We start from the raw sequence: 16,842 nt of genomic DNA, 5'->3' as shown, positions 1-16,842 counted from the left end.
GCCCGCATGTCCACCTCTCCCAGGAGGTGCCTGAGCCCAGCGCCCTGCTGGAGTGGGGAGGGCAAGGCTGCCTCCATCTCCCACCCGTGTGACTCCCACTTGTCCTGCTTCGACGCCCAGCGCCGAGAGCCAGGCTCGCCCCCCGCCCCGTGCGAGAGGCAGGGAGATGCCCGTGGTCCCAGAAAAGGGGAAGGTGAGGGAGAAGCTCAGAAGCTGTGGGTCCGGGTAGGGAGAGGTGTTGTTGTTTACTAGGAAGGGGGGAGGGGCAGGGAAACCCACAGGCTCCCGCAGGGAGGGGGCAGGGAGGGGCATTGCCCAACCTGGGTGGAGAATGCCAGAGAAGCCTCCGCTTGCCTGAAGTGGGAGCACCCCACCCTGGGGGAAAGGTTACCAGGGTGGGAAGTAGGGGGCCCGGAAGCCCTCTCCACCCACCTCTAAGAAAGAGGAAGAAGCTTGCAACATGCAGAGGGCAAAGCACTCGCTGCTCTGGCATGGGACAGGGCAAGGCTGGGGGCCAGGCCCCTGACCCCTGTCTGTGAGCCCAGGCCCCAGGGGAGCAGCGTGTCATGTCGGGGACGCTGTTCCCATCGCCAGGGGAAGGACAAGTTGTCCACAGGCACCCGGCTATGGCCCCCTGCTCCTCCCTCCCTAGAAAATCCCATCCTGGCAGAAAGCAGGCGCTCCAGCTACCCGGGTGGAGATATGAAGGCCAGTCCTAGTAGATGCAGCGATGACCCCACACGGCCACTCAGACCCCCAGCCACATGCGCCTGCTCCCCAGCAACCCCAAACCCAGAGACCGGCCTCTCTGCCACCTGGCACGGACTGGAAGGCCAGGTCGGAGCCAGGCTCCTGGCTCCCAGGTCACTCTGCCACCCACCTCCCACCCTCTGTGAGGAGATCAGGAGAGGGAAGAAACAGAAGACAAAGGTGTGGGGGGCGTGGAGGAAACTGAGGCAGCGTCTGACTGCCCCTCACTCCGGGGCTCGCGATGGGGGCCTCAGGGAGTACAGACACAGAGCTCCCGCCGCCCGCAGCTGCGGGGCCTGGGAGGCAGGGGGCCACCGCGGGGCCAGGGAAGGCGATCCAGGAAGCAGTGGTGGCGGTGGGCACTGGGCCAGTGCGGGCAGCGAGGCACCCAGCCAGGGCCTGCCCCGGGGACAAAGAGACTCCCTGGCTCTGGGGAGAGTGCACTGCCCCCGCGCCGAGAAGGGGGCACTGGCCCGGCCCCGCCAAGGGCTCAGGGTGGCGATGCCAGGCAGCTTGCCAGCGGCTGTGGGAGGGGCGGTGGGCACCCGGGGCAGGGTGTTCAGTCCCTGCCCACCAGGGGAGGTGGGACACGTTTCCCAGGTCAGCAACTGACCGGCCAGCCTGCCTGTCCACCGCCTATTCTGCTGCTTCCAACCCCCCTCCAGCCCCAGGCCAGGCCCCGGCTCCCTCCTCCCCCCAGCCCTGGCCGGGCGCCCAGCTGGGCCCTGGGGGCCAGAGTTACTGTAAGCGGCCTGGCAGGCCCAAGGCCTGGACTCTGCCAGCTGGCCATAGCCGCCGCCACCTCCCACTACCTGGCTCAGCCAGCCAGGGAAGGGTACTGAGACCCCCATCCAGCTAACAGGGGACCCCCGCGGCAGAGAAAGGAGGCCGAGAGAAAACACAGGCCCTGCCAAGGGCGTGCGTGTGTCCGCAGCCAGAGGCCAGGCCCGGCGCTCCTCCTGGGTCATTGGCCCCGTCCTCCGGGCTGCTCCGGGGTCCCTCCCTCTCCCCCCTCCGCACGGGGCAGAGCTGGCAGCGGGAGAGGGTTCCAGCAGCCTGCCCCTTTCCGCTCCTTCAAGCCCTTTCCCTCGGGGCACTGGGCGGGGGGCGGGGCACTAGGTGGGTGCTGCCCGGAGCAGAGCTGCCTTTCCCACCAAACGCTGAGAGGTTTGTTTACCCGCCTGCAGCCCCCGGGGCCCAGTCCTTGGAGCTGTCTGTGAGGCTGTCAATGGCCTCGAGGGGGTGCCGCGGAACAGCCTCAGCTCACCTCTCCCTCTGCGGCCCCCCAACATCAAACACAACTGCGGACCACCGCGTTTCATCCTCGAGCCCCCCAGACAGCAGCCCCCTTGTCCGGAGGAGACCGCACCACTGCAGCAGAACAGACAGACGCGCCCGAGGCCTGCTGCCCCTCAGAGCGCCCCCACCGCGCCCCCTGCCACCCCACTTACTGGCTGGGGAGGGCGTGCTGTAGCCGCTAACCGGAAGCTGGTGCTGGAGAGAGGTCAGAGCGCCCGGCGGGGAGAGTCCACCCAGCATAGGGGGGAAGAAGAAGGCGTAGGGGGGCACCGGGTACCCATTGAGGTGCCCTCCCCCGGGTGTCGGGCAGGAGCTGCTGTTGCTGGCCATGCCAAGCAGCCACAGTCCGAAGGCAGGCGGACAGTCTGGCAGGAGACTCCGGCGGGCTTCAGGCCGCCCCTCCTTGGGGCATGGGGCCTGGGCCCAGAGGGGGTTTGGGTGGTCAGCCCACCCCCCCTTCTGTCCTGGAGCGGCGGTCCAAGGCTAGCAAGTTAATTTCAGCCTCCTGGAGCCCCCACTTTAGCTTGGGGCCAGGGGCTGGGGGATGTCCCAAGAGCCGGTCCTTCGGTCAAGCGGTTCCGTGAGCTGGCACTTTCCTGGGGAGGTCCAGAGCTGCCCTTCAGGACGCGGAAAAGGATGCCTCTCTTAGATGACCCTTGGGTAGGCGGCTGGGGGGGTCATGTCCCGAGACGCTGCAGAAAGAGGAGAGACAGGTGAGTGGGCACACGGGCATTCCCCGTGGAGCTCCCCAACCTGGGCGGCCGGAGATTTTCCCGTGGCACCCGGCTGAGCAGACAGCTGGCACCGCGCCTAGATGGCAGAGACAGCCTGGGAGCAGGGCCCAGACACTGCTGGGGGTGGCAGGACCGCGCGGCCAGGCTGGGGAGACGGGGACAGAGCTCAGAGCCGCGGAGGGCCTCTCACCACAGCCCTGAGGGGAAGGGTCTGCAGTGCCCCCCCTCCCCCGGGCTCCCCGCGGCACAGGCAGGCAGCTGCGCTGCTTCCCCCAATGCAGGTTACCTGAGGTCAAGACGCAGAGAATGAGGGCTGGAGGGGTTGGTGGGGGGAGAGGAAAAGCCGCTTCCCTAAAGCATTGGCACTTCTCAGAAAAATGACTCCTAAACCAGGGGCCCCTCTTACACCACTTCCCCCCCCCAATCCAAGCCCCAGCACCCCGCAAGGGTTTGTCCCACCGGCCAAGGGAGGAGGCCTGTTTACATACAAGAAAATAGGGAAACGCGAGCCGAGGACTCCTGGGCATCACTCCCCACTCCCCGTGCTTAACAGCATGGAGGGCCGGTGGCTTGGCCGGAGGACGGGGGCTGCATTGAAGGGGTGAGGGGGACTGAGCTCAGAGGTCACCCACATACTCTGTCTGTGAAGGCAGCATCCCCTGAGGAGCTGAGAGGTGGGGGCGGATGAAAGGCCAGAGCCCCCCCCCCCACACCGAGTGTACACCGCCCCACACCCTGTTTGAACAGCTGGGACCAGAGGCCACTCACAGATAACTCCCTGGGCGGGGAGAGACAGCAGCGAACCCCGAGACGCCGTGCCACCGCGAGGCAGACGGCAAAGGGGGAGAAACAAGAAGCAGGTTCACAAGAGGCTGCTTCAAACCCATTCAGGCTATGTAGAAGGGTACACATACAAGGATACACACCAATACATGTATGTATGCATCTACAGAGCATATACACAAAAGACAAAAGAAAAGATAGACAGGGCCCTGGCTGGCGTGACCCTGTGGACTGAGTGCCGGCCTGCGAACCGAAAGGTCGCCGGTTTGATCCCCAATCAGGGTGCGTGCCTGGGGTGCGGGTCAGGCCCCCAGCGGTGGGCGTGCGAGACGCAACAGACGGATGTTGGTGCTTCTCTTGCACACCAATGTTTCTCCCTCTCTCTTTCTCCCTCCCCTCGCTTATCTCTAAAAAAAATGAAATCTTCAAAATAAAAAAAACAGGAACACTGCCCATCAAAACCACGTGAAGTGCCACCTCCCGTCCACTCGGATGACTACGATCAAAAAAGACTGATACTAACAAGTGCTGGCAAGGATGTGGAAAGACTGGGATCCTCACGCGCGGCTGGTGGGAATGAAAGTCAGAACCTCAGCATTGAAAGTGGTGGAGCAGTTCCTCAAAAGGTGACACGGAGTGATTCTGTAAGGACCCGGCAGCACCTTCACTGCTAGGGGTCTGCCCGACAAGAGACGAAAACATCAGTCCACACGAGCGCCCGCGCGACATCTCTCGTAGCAGCTAACACATGACCCCAGGCGGCCACCCGCTGATGCATGAACACAACACCGTATCAGCCACACGCCGGAATATTACTTTGCCGTCAAAAGGAACCGGCCGAGTACTACACGCACTACAACTACAATATGGATAAACTTTGAGAACACTGTACTCGTTCCGAAAGACCACACAGTGTATGATTCAATTTACATGAAATGCCCAGAACAGGCGATCCACACAGACAGAAAGCAGATTGTGGTTATACCAGGGACTGGGGTGTGGGTTTGAGGGAAATGGGAAGTGACAGCTGAGGGTAGGGGGCTCTTTCTGCAGTGAGGGCAATTCTCTGAAACAGATGGGGAGGGGGGTGTTGCACAACTCTGAATATACTCAATCCAGCCCACGGCCCACTTCGATGGGTGACTTTTACGGTACGTGAATTACATCTCCATAAAGCTGTTAAAAAGAAGGGACAAGGAAAGAAGGGAAAGGAAAAAAAAAAAACAGAGCCACAGAGACCCAAAATGAGGACGGTCCCCCTTTGCAGCCCCTTCCCCCCAAACTCCAGCCACACCAGGCCCCAAGCCTCAGGCTCCAGGTTCAGAGCTGGGGTCCAGAGCACACACACAGGCCGGGGAAGGGGGGGTTCCTGCCAAGGGTGCCGTGGAGGAGGCCCGTCGTCTGCCAGCCCGCGTCTGGCTGAGGGAGGGGGATGTAGGGACGGGTACTTGCTAGGGAGGGGGCAGCTCTCCCAGGACCTTGTCAATGACCATGACTTTTAGGGCTACTAATTAGGACGACCACTGGACAACCTCTGTCCTCAGCCTCGCATGAGGTGCCCCCTTCCCTCCCCAGGCACCTGCGACTCCTTCCCAGGCTGAGGGAGCTGACGTCAGAGAGAGAGGGGCCCCACCCATCGGGCCAACTGCTGCCCTGGGCCCCCCACGCCCCTGTGGGGCCCCAGTCAACGGAACTCAGCCAAGGGAAGGGGGGGCTGACTGAGCCTCCTCAGCACTGACAGCCTCTCTCTCTCTCACTCTCTCTGTCTCTCTCTCTCTCTCACACACACACACACACACACACACATGCCACGCGCAGAAACATGCACACGGGTCTATGGGAACCGTCTGGGGAGGCAAGAGCGTGCCTGCACGCCCAGCCTGTGCGGGCGGCCTGCACGGGAGCAGGGGGAACCCGAAGACACCACCTCTGCACACCTGGGCCCCCCCACACAGGGAGCCTGGCTCAGCCCTCGCACGCCCAGCCCCGGGGCGCAGCTCCCCACAGAGACACAGCCGCAGCCCCCACAGCCTCCCAAGGCGCATCCGCCCTGGCCCTCCCACAGGCGGGCTGGCCTCTGCGCCCCCTCCCTGGGGACCATGAGCACCCAGCGGTACACCCTTCAAGAAATACTCTGGAGGCTTCGCGTCCCTACTGGGGGCCCGCGTCCCTGAGGGGAGGCCCAGACAGGCACTCACTCCAGGCCCCAGGCATCCAGACCCAGCCTTTGGGGGGTTGGGTGGGCTCAGTCAGTTGCCCCCACGGGAGACATGACTACAGTCGCCTTCATGCCACAGCTCTGCCCGTCAGGAGTTTGACACTGGACCAAACTTCCCCCCTCCCCACCAACAGACACACACCTCAGGGAGAGGCTGGGAGGTCGCTCGGCCTGACCCTGCTAAGCCTGCGAGCTGCTGTGCCAAGTCCCTCAGCCCCGCGGGGCGGGGGGGGGGGGGGGGGGGGCTTGGGCAGCAGGAGGGGGTAAAGATCACAGAGCCGGGCCAAGGGCCAGACTGGCAGGAAAAGAGAGCTGGGCGAGGGCGTGGGTGGCGGGGCCGGGGCTGGAGAGCACAGGCTCTGCCTCGCAAGGCCCCTCTGCGCCGTGACCCTCCAGGAGACACCTGGGCCCCAGCCCCCCCTGCACCCAGGGGCGGAGGAGACACCATCGCAGAATCGAAACCAGCACCGGAGAAAGGGAAAACAAACTACCCACATCCAACCTCCACCCTGGGCCCGCCACCTCCACTGCCCACAGGCACCCTCCCTGGAGGGAGAGAAAACCACAGGCCCACACCTCCATTCGCGGAGCCCAGACCCGGCCCAGCAGACGGGAGGGGGGCCGCCGGCCACACACCCCTGCCCACGGGGGCCTCCCTCACCGAGGTGCCAGCGCCCCTCCCCAGTCTGGGGTCCGGTGTCCCCAACCACCCATGCGTTGTGTTTCCCAGAGTCACACGGCGAGAGGAAGGGGCAGGGGCTGGCTGAGCCCCGGAGATGGGAGAAAGCAGCAGAGGTTTGATGGGTCAAATCTCAGCTCTGCCACTCTGGGTGACCTTAGGCAAGTCACTTAAACTCTCTAAGCATCTGTTTACTCGTCTGTGGACTGCCTACCTCAACAACGGTTGTGTGATTGAAGAGATAAAAGTCCTGGAAAGCACCTAGCAGGGTGCCTGGCAGACAGGAGGTGCGGTGCGGGGTGGCGGGGTCCCGCCCTCCCCACACCTCTCGGCATCACCCGGCGCCTCCCTTCATCCCAACCGGGGTTAGCATCTGTGGACGGCGCAGGGCGGCAGAAGCGCCCGTTCTCCGGGGTCTGCCTCCCCCAGACTGAGGTGAGGGATGTGGGGAGAGGGACACTCAGGGCGTGGGTGGAGGCCTGACCACAGCCTTCTCCCAAACTCCCTTCTTTCATTTCACAAACCAAAAAAGGGAAACCTCTGGATTTGGGGAGAGGAGGAGCGGAAGAGAAATTGACCATTTCCTCCCCCATCGTCAGCGGGGGAGACGCCAGGGGTCTGCAAACCCAGCTCTCCCAGCGAGACCCCCCCCCCACCCCGCCCCGGTCCTTCATTCTCTCCTCTCCACTCTGCAGGTTCCCCCGAAACAATGGTCCTCCCTGAGCAGAAATCAGGCAGTCCCAGAGAGACTGAGAGGAGGAAATCAGGATTGGGGCGCTTAAAAGAAGGGGGGCAGGGGGTTTCCTAACAATTCTAGACAGTCAATGAATCATATGCAAATGATACCCAAAGCTCAAACTCAACTCGTGGGGGGTGTGGGTGGGAACTCCAGCCCTGGCAGAGACAAACACCTGGCCCCTTCGGACCCCCTGCCCTGCCAGGCGCTGGGTGGGGCGGGGCACATTTCAAACCAGAACAGAGGGCTGGAACTATTTATAAACTTTCCAGGAACACACACACACACACAGCCACAACCTCTCCCTTCCCTCAGACTCCTCAGTCTGCAGGCAGGGCTTGGGGAGCAGAGGTAACCACTACTCCTTTTTTTCCAGGGGTCCCCTGGCTAAGGCTCTTACCCGTCTCCCCCGCATGCCCCCCCTCCATGAGTCCGAACTCGGATGCTCTGTTTACCTTCTGCTCGCCAGGGTCTAGCCTGCAGGAAGACCAACCCAAGAAGGTGTGAGAACATCACAAAGACCAGGCTGGGACAGGTGTGGGGCACCCCTGCCCCACCAGCCCCTTCAGAACCCCGGGCCTGCCTCGCTGGGGCCAGGACTTGTTTGAACACCTGCCCTGAGCACGTGCAGGCCCCAAGCAAGCCCTCGGTGGGGCCAGGGGTGGGCTGCAGTCGGGCGTCTTCCTCCGGATGCTGCCACTGCCCCACCACTCCACCACGCAGCTGCTGGTTCAAGAACACAGTGGGTCTGAGGTCTCCCCGCCGTGTGCCCCACCCAGCCTCAGGCTCTGAGCCCGCCGCCCAGGCTACCTGGCCTCCGCCAGCCGCAGTCTGGGCGGTGACTGCGTACCAGGCAGAAGGGGCCGCTGGACCAGCCCAAAGCCCAGAAGAGGCCAAGTTCTGGGAGCAGGAAAAGGGGGTCTCTGATGGGCAGGGCAGGGCAGGGCCCCCCAGTCCTGCACCTCCAGGGACCAGAGCCCCGTGGGAGCTGCGCTCAGGGCCCCCAAAGCCCAAGGGGCTGGCGCCTGCCCCTGGAACCCGAGCCGCAGTCTGCCACTCTCCGAGCAGAGAGTAGGTGAAAGGGCAAGGGGCAGCCCAGGCCTCGAGGAGCGGGCGCTGCCCTGGGGAAGGCAGAAACAGGAAGAGGAAGAGATGAGCCAGCCTAGGCCGCAGCCAGACCACACGAGCGTGGACCAAACAAAGGCAGCTTTGTCCGGGCAGGGGGACCAAAGGGGCACAGACAGAAGGGGACCCCCCAGCTTGGAAACCACCGGCCCCGTACCCAAGCTGGCATGGGGCTTTCCCCACCCTCACCTTGGCAGCTGCCCACTCACCAGGGCCTCCAAACCTCCACAGGGTAGGCAGCACAACCCACTCACTCATACAGGGGGTGCTGGACGGACAAAGTGCACAGGTAGCACGTGTGTGTGCATGTGTGTGTGTGTGTGTGTGTGTGTGTCTGGGTGTAGCTACAGCAATCCCCCATCCCCTCCACTCTGCCCCACCCAGAGACTGCCCAGAGTCCGAATCCCAGCGCAGGCAGGCTGCCAGCGGGACTCAGTGGTACCAGCCCCCCCAGCCGGCACCCCTCCCTGGGGACCCAGGCTGCAGGGAAGCCGGGAACGCCCCCCCACTCCTGCCTCAGGATATCCTTTTGGCTCAGGCCCCAGACCAGGCCTGACTCAGAGAGTCTGCCCCGCCCCGCACCCCCTTCCACTGACCCCCCGGGAGCTTCCTACTCCACACCCGGCGACTCAGTTGGGGCTAGAACTTGGGGGAATCTCTTCCCCTCTCCATCCCCAGCGAACAGAGAAACCCAGGAGGGGTGGGGTGCATGAGTCACCAAGTCCTATGGCTTGCCCCTTAATGTCAGGGCCTGTGGGGTCAGGAGAAGCTGGTGCAGGCTCTGTGTGAGGGGGGGCGCCACCTCCCCCCACCCCCCCAAGCACACACAGCCAGGAATCCTGCCCACGGCCCCACCCCACTGCAGCTTGGACCCCAAGAGGCCACAGAAACGCCCTGGGAAAGGTCATTTCCATGAGAACACAGGATGGGAGAAAGCTCCAAAAGCAAAGAGAGACATGAACTGGCATCTTGACAAGGCGGCCGGGCCCAGGCTGGAGGGGACAGGGTCCACACGGTCACACTCACAGGGTCGGCCAGGGCCACGCACACCCAGATGTGGTCCCGGCCGCCCCAACACTCGTCTGACTAGGTAGCCGTCACTCCTTCCCACAGACAGAAGCCTGGGGGGGGCTGGGGAATCTGGGGCATCAGAGACCACACACACTCAGCCTGAAACAGCCCCCTAGGCAGGTCCCCCCAAGCCCCCCCAACTGTGGGCCTAGGGGGAGGGGCACCTTCCTCCCCACAAGAACCAGGGTAATGCCTACAGTGGCCATCTCCATGGCAACCAACAACAAACATCCCGGGAACCACAGTGGGACAGGAAGTGACAGTCACATGACAGGAAGACTTTTTTTTCAGTGTGGGGAGGGTGAAGGTTGTTAGCAGCCCCAGGGAAATCAGCTGTCCTCTGAGCTTCCCCCAGTTGGAGCTGGAGGGAAGAGGGGTGGCTAAGAGGCCGGCCACCCCCCCCACCCCAGTGTGCCAGGCTGGTCGCAGGACCGACGGGCCCTCCCTCCACGCCTGCCACTCACGGTCCCCCGCCTTGGCCCCCCTCCCCTCCACTTCCTGCCGTGACTGGAGATCAGAGAACTCCCCACCGCAGCTTCCCCTTCTCGAGTCTCGATTCCTGGGTTGAAGGTTTCACTGTGGGGCAAGGGACAGAAGGCAGGAGGGCTGGGACCTGCGGTAGGACCCAGGGGACAGAGGTTCGGGGGGAGGGACTGGGAGGGAGCCACTCCAGGGCAGGTATGTACACACAGGCACACAGCGAGAGGGTCACGATGACACACAGCGGGGCGCAGTGACACAGAGAGGCTGCCTGACCTCAGGCAGCTCCGAGGAGAGCAGAGCAGAGCCACTGGACCCAGCTCTCCGCGCCCCACTCCGGCGCTGTCCTCAGCCTCCGGGTTCATCCCAGGCTTCTGCCGGCCTCCAAGCCAGTGAGGTCTCCGCGGTGCCCCGCCCCCACCCACCTCTCCCCTGCCTTTTGTGCTGAGGAATGCCCCTCCCTGCTCCAAGGTGCCCGCCCAGAGAGGGCACCTTGGCCAGAGGTGGGGGGAATGGAACCGCCCTCTACTCCCCTCCCCTTCTCTGCAGATGTCCCAGACTATATTTAGCCCAAACTGGGAGGCCAGCCAGACCCAGACTCCCCACTGGCCCCGAGCTGAGCTCCCAGTTTTTATGCAATTAAAATATTAACACACAACCACCCCCATCCACACACCCCATGCCCCCAGCCCTGCCAGAGCAGCAGAGCTCAGAAAACTTGAGTAAGGGCAGCCTGGCTCTGCAGCCGGTGGGGGTCACTGGGCAAATAGCAGCAAACTCATCCCCTTTCCCCATCTCCCAGGCCCTGCCCCACAGAGGACAGGGACATCACCCGTGAGATCAGGCTGACACTTGGGAGGGGGCAGGCTTTCCTCGTTCTGGGAAGGGAAAGGCCTATCCAGTGGGTTAGGGTGGGGGGTGCCTGGTTGCAGAAATTCCACCTGTCATTTTGCAGCCCCCTCCCAGGCCGGCTCCAGTTACAGGGCTGGGGGTTGGCAACAGGTGCTGGCCAGGCTGGCAGCAGTCTAATCCCCCCCCTCCGCCGCCGCCCCCCTCCAGGCTGACAGTAGTGCCTGGAGGTCCCAGCAGGGGCCCTGGCAGCCAGGATGCAGGGTGGAAGAAAGAGGCGTCGCTGCCAGGCGGCGGCGGGTGGGGGGCCCATGCCCCTTCTCTCAGACCCGCCCCCCACACTCTGTGGTGTGTGCTGGAGGGTCTGGGGAAGCCAAGGAAACCTCAGTTCCATAGCGCCTATTTCATTTCCCCATGATGCCAGGCGGGCGGGCTAGAGTGTGGGAGGTCTGTCTGCCTGCCTCTTCCTCCTCCTCCTCTCCAAATTCCAGGAACAAGCAAGGGAGGCTCCAGTTGCGGAGAGAGAGGGAGAGCAAGCAGGCGGTCCCAGCTGGGGAAGGGGGGGGGCGGGGACTGGAGCGGGAGGCAAGATCCAGACGGAGCAAGAGACACCCACACCCGAGCCAGACTGGGGACAGACGCACCAACCCTGACACATTCTCACACTCTGGGCCCGGTCCCTGCACACCGCCCACCCTGCGGGGACACCCAGACACCCTCAGCCAATTCTGCCAGTCCCCAGAACACTCCCTGGACACACACGGAGATGCAGGCACTCGCCCTCACCCCCCCTCCCACAAACCGTGTGGGCTCCAGACAGCAGCCAGAGGGTGGAGAGGGAAACGCAGGGAGGAAAGACAGCAGGCAGCGGAGAGGATGTGCAGCCAAAGCCCCGGGAGCCGGGGCATCGCCGCCACACTCCCTTCCCCAAACCCAGTAAGTCAGGCCAGCTCTGGCCATCTTGCCAGGGCCCCTGCCAGCTTCCCACACTCCCAAAACCACTACCACCAGAAAGGGGTGTGGGTGCTGGGCTAGTGGGGATGACCCCGTTTATTCGTCACAGGGATACAATTACCTCTCCCAGATGCCCCTCACCCCAGACCTCAGAGCACTCACAAACAGACGCCCAAACACACCTACCCCTCCAGCCCAGCCTAGGTCCTGCCCCGCCTCTGCCACTCAGAGGACAGGGAGCTGGGCACCGAGGCTCGTGTTTTGGGACAGGTCCCACCCTCAAGTCACACAGTTCTGAGAAGCAGCCCACCTAAGACCCTCGAGTCTGAACAAGCAGCGGCCTGGTGGGCAGGGGGAAGGTCCCAGAGGGCACAGCTGACTTCCAAGACCGAATGATTCGGGGGAAGGGAAACTAACTGGGGTGTGGGTCAATGCCCCCAGAACACAGACCTGAAGGGCCACTCAGATAATGTCCTCTCCCCCACACTAGACGGGGTGGCAGGAACCACGTCATGGCACATGTGGGTGACTGTGCCCAGCGGGGAATGCATGGGGGTGATCAGGATGGTGTGCCCACAGCTAGCTTCCTGCCAGACTGCCACATGATTGGGAGTGGGAGGGGGACCGCAGAGGTGACCCAGAGGAGTAGCAGGGGCATTGAGGATGACACTGAAGGGCAGAGGAGACGGCCAGAATTACGCCACTCCAAGCCCAGGGTCTGCCGAGAGCTGCCCAGGCCTCTGCACGGCCTTCCACAGTCTGGTGGGGGGGGGGGGGGGCACACTCTGCAGCGACCGCCTGATGCGTGCTCCTTCGCACCCTCAGCATCCCTCCAAATCCGAGACCCTCCAAATCCGAGATCCTCAGGTCCCAAGGGCCTACGCAAGTCTGACCTCAGTGACCCATCTATCTCAGGACCCACACGGCCAACACAGATTCCCGGGCAGAACTGATGTCTCAGCCCCTCCTAGCACACCAACATCTTTCACAGCCACGAACTCCCTGACTCCACGGCCGCCCCCGCCTTCTTCCTCCATCTCCAAGTCCTCTTTCTCTGGTTCCCTCCCCCAGACTCATCTCCACTGCCCCCCTCAGGGGAAGCCCCAAGGCTCCAAGTCATCCCCACTCCAACCTGGGGCTTCCCCGGCCCAGCCTCCCCATCGAGCACAAGGCCCTGGAGGATGAGCCCCAGTTGAAAGCTGGAGCCCCAGTCTCCCAGCCAGACCTGGTGTTCTTACTGAACCACTTCCTCAGAACAGCCCTGCCCTCTGGCCACTGAAGCCAGGGAATCAGACGAGAGACATCCCTGAAACTCCCAACCAGGAAACTGAGGGTGGAGGACGGTGGTCAGCAGTACAAGTGAGAGGTGTGCAGAAGCGGGGGGTCTGCAGCAGGGGTCAATGGGGAAGTGTTCTCAGGGACGGATCCTTCGGAGACCGTTCATATACACACATGTGCGGACAGCAGGCAGGCAGGAGGCAATCTAGTTACAGGACAGGGAGCCCACATCAGGTGGGCATCCTCTCCCAGACAGAGTAGTTGGTAAACGTCTCCCAGGCTGGGGTGGGGGCTGTTTTTCAGTCTGATTTCCATATGAGGCGGCGCACAGCCCCAACCTAGCACTCGGGCGGCCCAGTCCCCCTTCCCACCGAGCAGCCAGACTATAGGGCAGTGCCTAGAGAGAAGAGGGGGCATAGCCAAGCTGATGTTCCAGTGCCCCCTCCCGCAAACACATCTGGCTAGCAGCTTCCCCGCCTCGTGGGTGGCACCAGGTCCCAGACACCCTCAGCAGAGCAAAGCCGACCAATCTATTACATCCTCCTCTCACCCAAAGAGCTTCTACAACCCCACGGTAGCACCAGACCCGGAGACAACCCTCTCCCGACTGCCCTGGTTCCCGCACCCAATTCTGACTGCTCCCCTCACTCCACGGGGGACACCAGCTGAGCGGGGCCCCGCCCCCCAAGCCGGCTGCCTCTGGTGGGGGTGGGCCCCCGGGGCTGATTCTCCCCAAACCACAGGGCGGCTCAGATAACAGGAGGGAGAGAAGGAGGGGGCTAGTCCGTTGGGCATCCGATCTCTCCCCAAACAGGTTTGAAAGTCTTTTTGTTTTGCTTGTTTCTGAAGAGAAAAGAGTGAGAGAGCAAGAGTTCCCAGCAGTGGTTCTGCCACAGCTCCGGCGCGCGGCAGACTGCCCCAGACGCCTCCCGGCTGTGCGCGCGATGACACTGGCGAAGACAGGCGCACAGACGGGGCTCCCCCACCCTGGGCACGGCAGCGGCGGCGGCGGGTTGGGAAGCCCAGGAAACCCCGGGTTTCCCTGGGAACCCGCCCGGCACCGAGTCCGCACCGGGAGCTCCTATCAGGAGCAGAGCAAGGGGCCCCGATGCCTGTGAGAGCCCGGGGCTCTTCCAAAATCCCGGGGGTAGAAGTTACCTCGCAGCGCGGGGGACGCAATCCTTCCTGGCACCGCGTTGGTCCTGACCCTTTGCCTTGGTATTACTCGGCGTCAGGGGTGAGAGATCCCGGGAGAGAAGCCGTCCGAGGGACCGCCGCGGCTTAGCTGCGCGGGTCGAAGGCAGCGGCCATGGCGAGTCACGTGCGGAGGCTGAAACTTTACCCTGAGCCCGACTTGGGGGGCGGAGGGTACCGAGCCGAGGGAGGCCCTCTCCCTAAGGACCGCCCCTGCCCGCCCACCAACCAATCACCAGCCAGGGGCCGACCCACAGCATCACACTCCACCCCGCTCTCCTCAGTAGACCTGGGGCTGGGAGAGCCTTAAAGGAGCCGCGCCTAGCAGGAGGCTGGACCGTGGGAATCTGTGAGAATCCCTCCCTCTGCCCCAAAAGGAGAGCTTCAGAGCGACGAGCTGAAGTTCCGCAGGAAGGCTGGGGAAAGGGCTAGGTGGAGAAAGGACTGCAGTGTGTGGTATCACACTCCCTTCCCCCCTAGCACCACACACACACACACACACACACACACTTAAACCTGGGAAGATGCAATGTGATGTGGAAGTGAACAGTGTCTCCAGCCCCAGCTGTCAAGCCCCTGACTCCCATAATTACAATTCTCTTCCAGGGACCATTTGGAGCTGAGAGCTGTGTGACCTTAAGCAAGTTGGTTCCTCTCTTTGAATCTTAATTTTCTCATCTGCAAAAAAAGGAGAGCCAAAGTAGGTAGACGTCCCTCAAGTACACTCCTCTCTCTCTCATCTTCCCCCCCAAAACTGCTCCAGTTCGAGTGGGTCGTAGGTTGGAGAAACTCTGGCTCTCCTCAAGCCCTCAGCAGCCCCCCACCCTGTAGCCTTCCCCAAAAAGAGCAGCGGCTCTTCGATCTTCCAAGAGCTAAGTAGGGGGCGCTAAGGAGCACCCCTCCATTCTAGAGAACTCTCTCGGACTCCAGCTTCTCTCTCCTGGCCCAGGCTGGAGGAGCCAATGAAGCTTACGTGTTCTCTCTCTTTCTTTTTAATCCTTAGCGAGGACATTTTCTTTCATTGTTGTTTTTTAATTTTTTAATTTTTTTTTTTTTTAGAGAGAAAGAGGAAGGGACAGAGAGAAAGAAGAAACATCGATTGGTTGCCCCGAATCCACAACCTGGGAATCGAACACGCCACGCTTCCGGATGGCACTCCAACCAACAGAGCCACACCCACTAGGGCAACGCTTGCATTCTTGTTCCAGTGGGGCAGGATCTGAATCCCTCTCCATCTGCAAGACCCCAGTCCCCAACACAGCTGCATACCCGCTCCCAGCTTGAGGCTCCAGTTTGAGAGGGTCATGTCCCCACCTCTAGCAGTCGGGGAGCTGGGGGGGGGGGGGGGCAGGGTGGAAGCGGAATCACTAGGGAACACTCCTCCTTCCCAGTTAGAGAAGTGGCCACAAGTGCCCCCACAGAACTTCCCACTGGAAGGGGAAGTGCCACACTCCCAAGCCTCCAGCCCGGAGGACTGGCCCAACTGGCAGAGCTCCCAAACCCACCGGTCCCACGGCCCCCCCTCCTTTACAGACGGAGGAACCCGAAGGCCAGGAGCGAACATGAGGTTTTGTCCACTGTCGCTTTGGTTACACAGCCAGGTCTAGACTTGAGGTATCTGATTGTCTCTCTCCAGCTTTGGCCCCCAGCCTTGGAAAGGTAAGACAAGCCGGGTCTGCAGGATGCTCTCCCCTGAGGTCTGGCACAGGGGAAAGGTGCCCGGACAGCGCCTGGCAGCGCTTCCCCAGGCCCCTTCCCGCCCGCTGGGCCCGGCTGTCTCCCGCTCCTGTCTGGATTTCCGTCCGCCGGTGTGAACCGCCTGCCCAGCCCCTCCCGCCCTGTCCTGTCCAGATCCATCCGCAAACATGCGCTCAGCCGGCAGGAATGCGCCAATGGCTCCCAGATGTGGACGCCAACGCTTAACCCCTTCTCCCCCGAGCCCCCCAAAGGCCTTCAACCTGAGCTCTGCCAAGCAGCCGTGGGCGCCGCCCTGGTGAGGGCCCAGCCTGGGAGGGGACGCAGCGTCAACCACCCCCAGATCGCACAAGCTGCCCCTGGCCTAGATTCCACCAGTCTTCCTTCCAGCTGAGGCCAGAGGCGAAGGATCATGAACACGAAAATGCAAGTGTGCATAATCGCAGGTACACCACTTTCCGCCGAGGGTGGCCTTCACGTACACCTGCCGGCACATGGCATCAGGTACGCTCATGCACACTGAGAGTCAGGTGTACAAATGCAAACTCAGGACACCCGTGTGCACTTTCAGAGCACACATATGCACACCCCCACATGCACGGCTACCCATGCATGCGCATCCATAAGCACACAGAACAAGCACATGCAAGACAGGCATCTGTGGACACACAAGGACATGAAGCATAGGGTGGGGCACACTCCTACACAGACGCAGCAGCACACCCGTGTGCAGATGAAGGAAGAAATGCATGCACCCACAAACCTGCTCGCCACAGGGAGTCAGGCACACGTGCACGTAAGACTGGCATCCATGTGAACACGCACACGGCCTGCACACCTTCAGTGCACTCCCTCCTGCCCAGGTACCCAGGACTGCTTCTCTAATACTTAGCCCTCCCCAGACTTGACTGTGGGAGGCAGGAGAGGTCCCAGGTGGGAGGCCAGGAGTCCAATCTGCAGCAGCAGCTGCATCCCAGCCGTGCTGGGGCCACAGCCG

The 16,842-nt window shown here is 62.5% G+C and overlaps 1 protein-coding gene across 1 annotated transcript in view; it reads right to left on the bottom strand.

Annotated features, from left to right (window-relative positions):
* RARA (retinoic acid receptor alpha) overlaps window positions 1–14,307 on the bottom strand; it is a 35,031-nt gene extending 20,724 nt beyond the window's left edge. Inside the window, exons 1-2 of the mRNA XM_028519993.2 lie at window positions 14,115–14,307; window positions 2,202–2,741 (exon numbers count right to left, since the gene is read on the bottom strand). Coding sequence (XP_028375794.1) covers window positions 2,202–2,379 — 178 coding nt within the window. The 5' untranslated portion in view covers window positions 2,380–2,741; window positions 14,115–14,307. The remainder of the gene's footprint in view (window positions 1–2,201; window positions 2,742–14,114) is intronic.
* Window positions 14,308–16,842: the final 2,535 nt, after the last annotated feature.

This window comes from Phyllostomus discolor, chromosome 8 (genome assembly GCF_004126475.2).
Source record: "Phyllostomus discolor isolate MPI-MPIP mPhyDis1 chromosome 8, mPhyDis1.pri.v3, whole genome shotgun sequence".
In the NCBI taxonomy this organism is placed as follows: Eukaryota; Metazoa; Chordata; class Mammalia; order Chiroptera; family Phyllostomidae; genus Phyllostomus; species Phyllostomus discolor.
The sequence above is the reverse complement of the archived record's forward strand: the minus strand, read 5'-3'. Positions and strand labels throughout refer to the sequence as shown.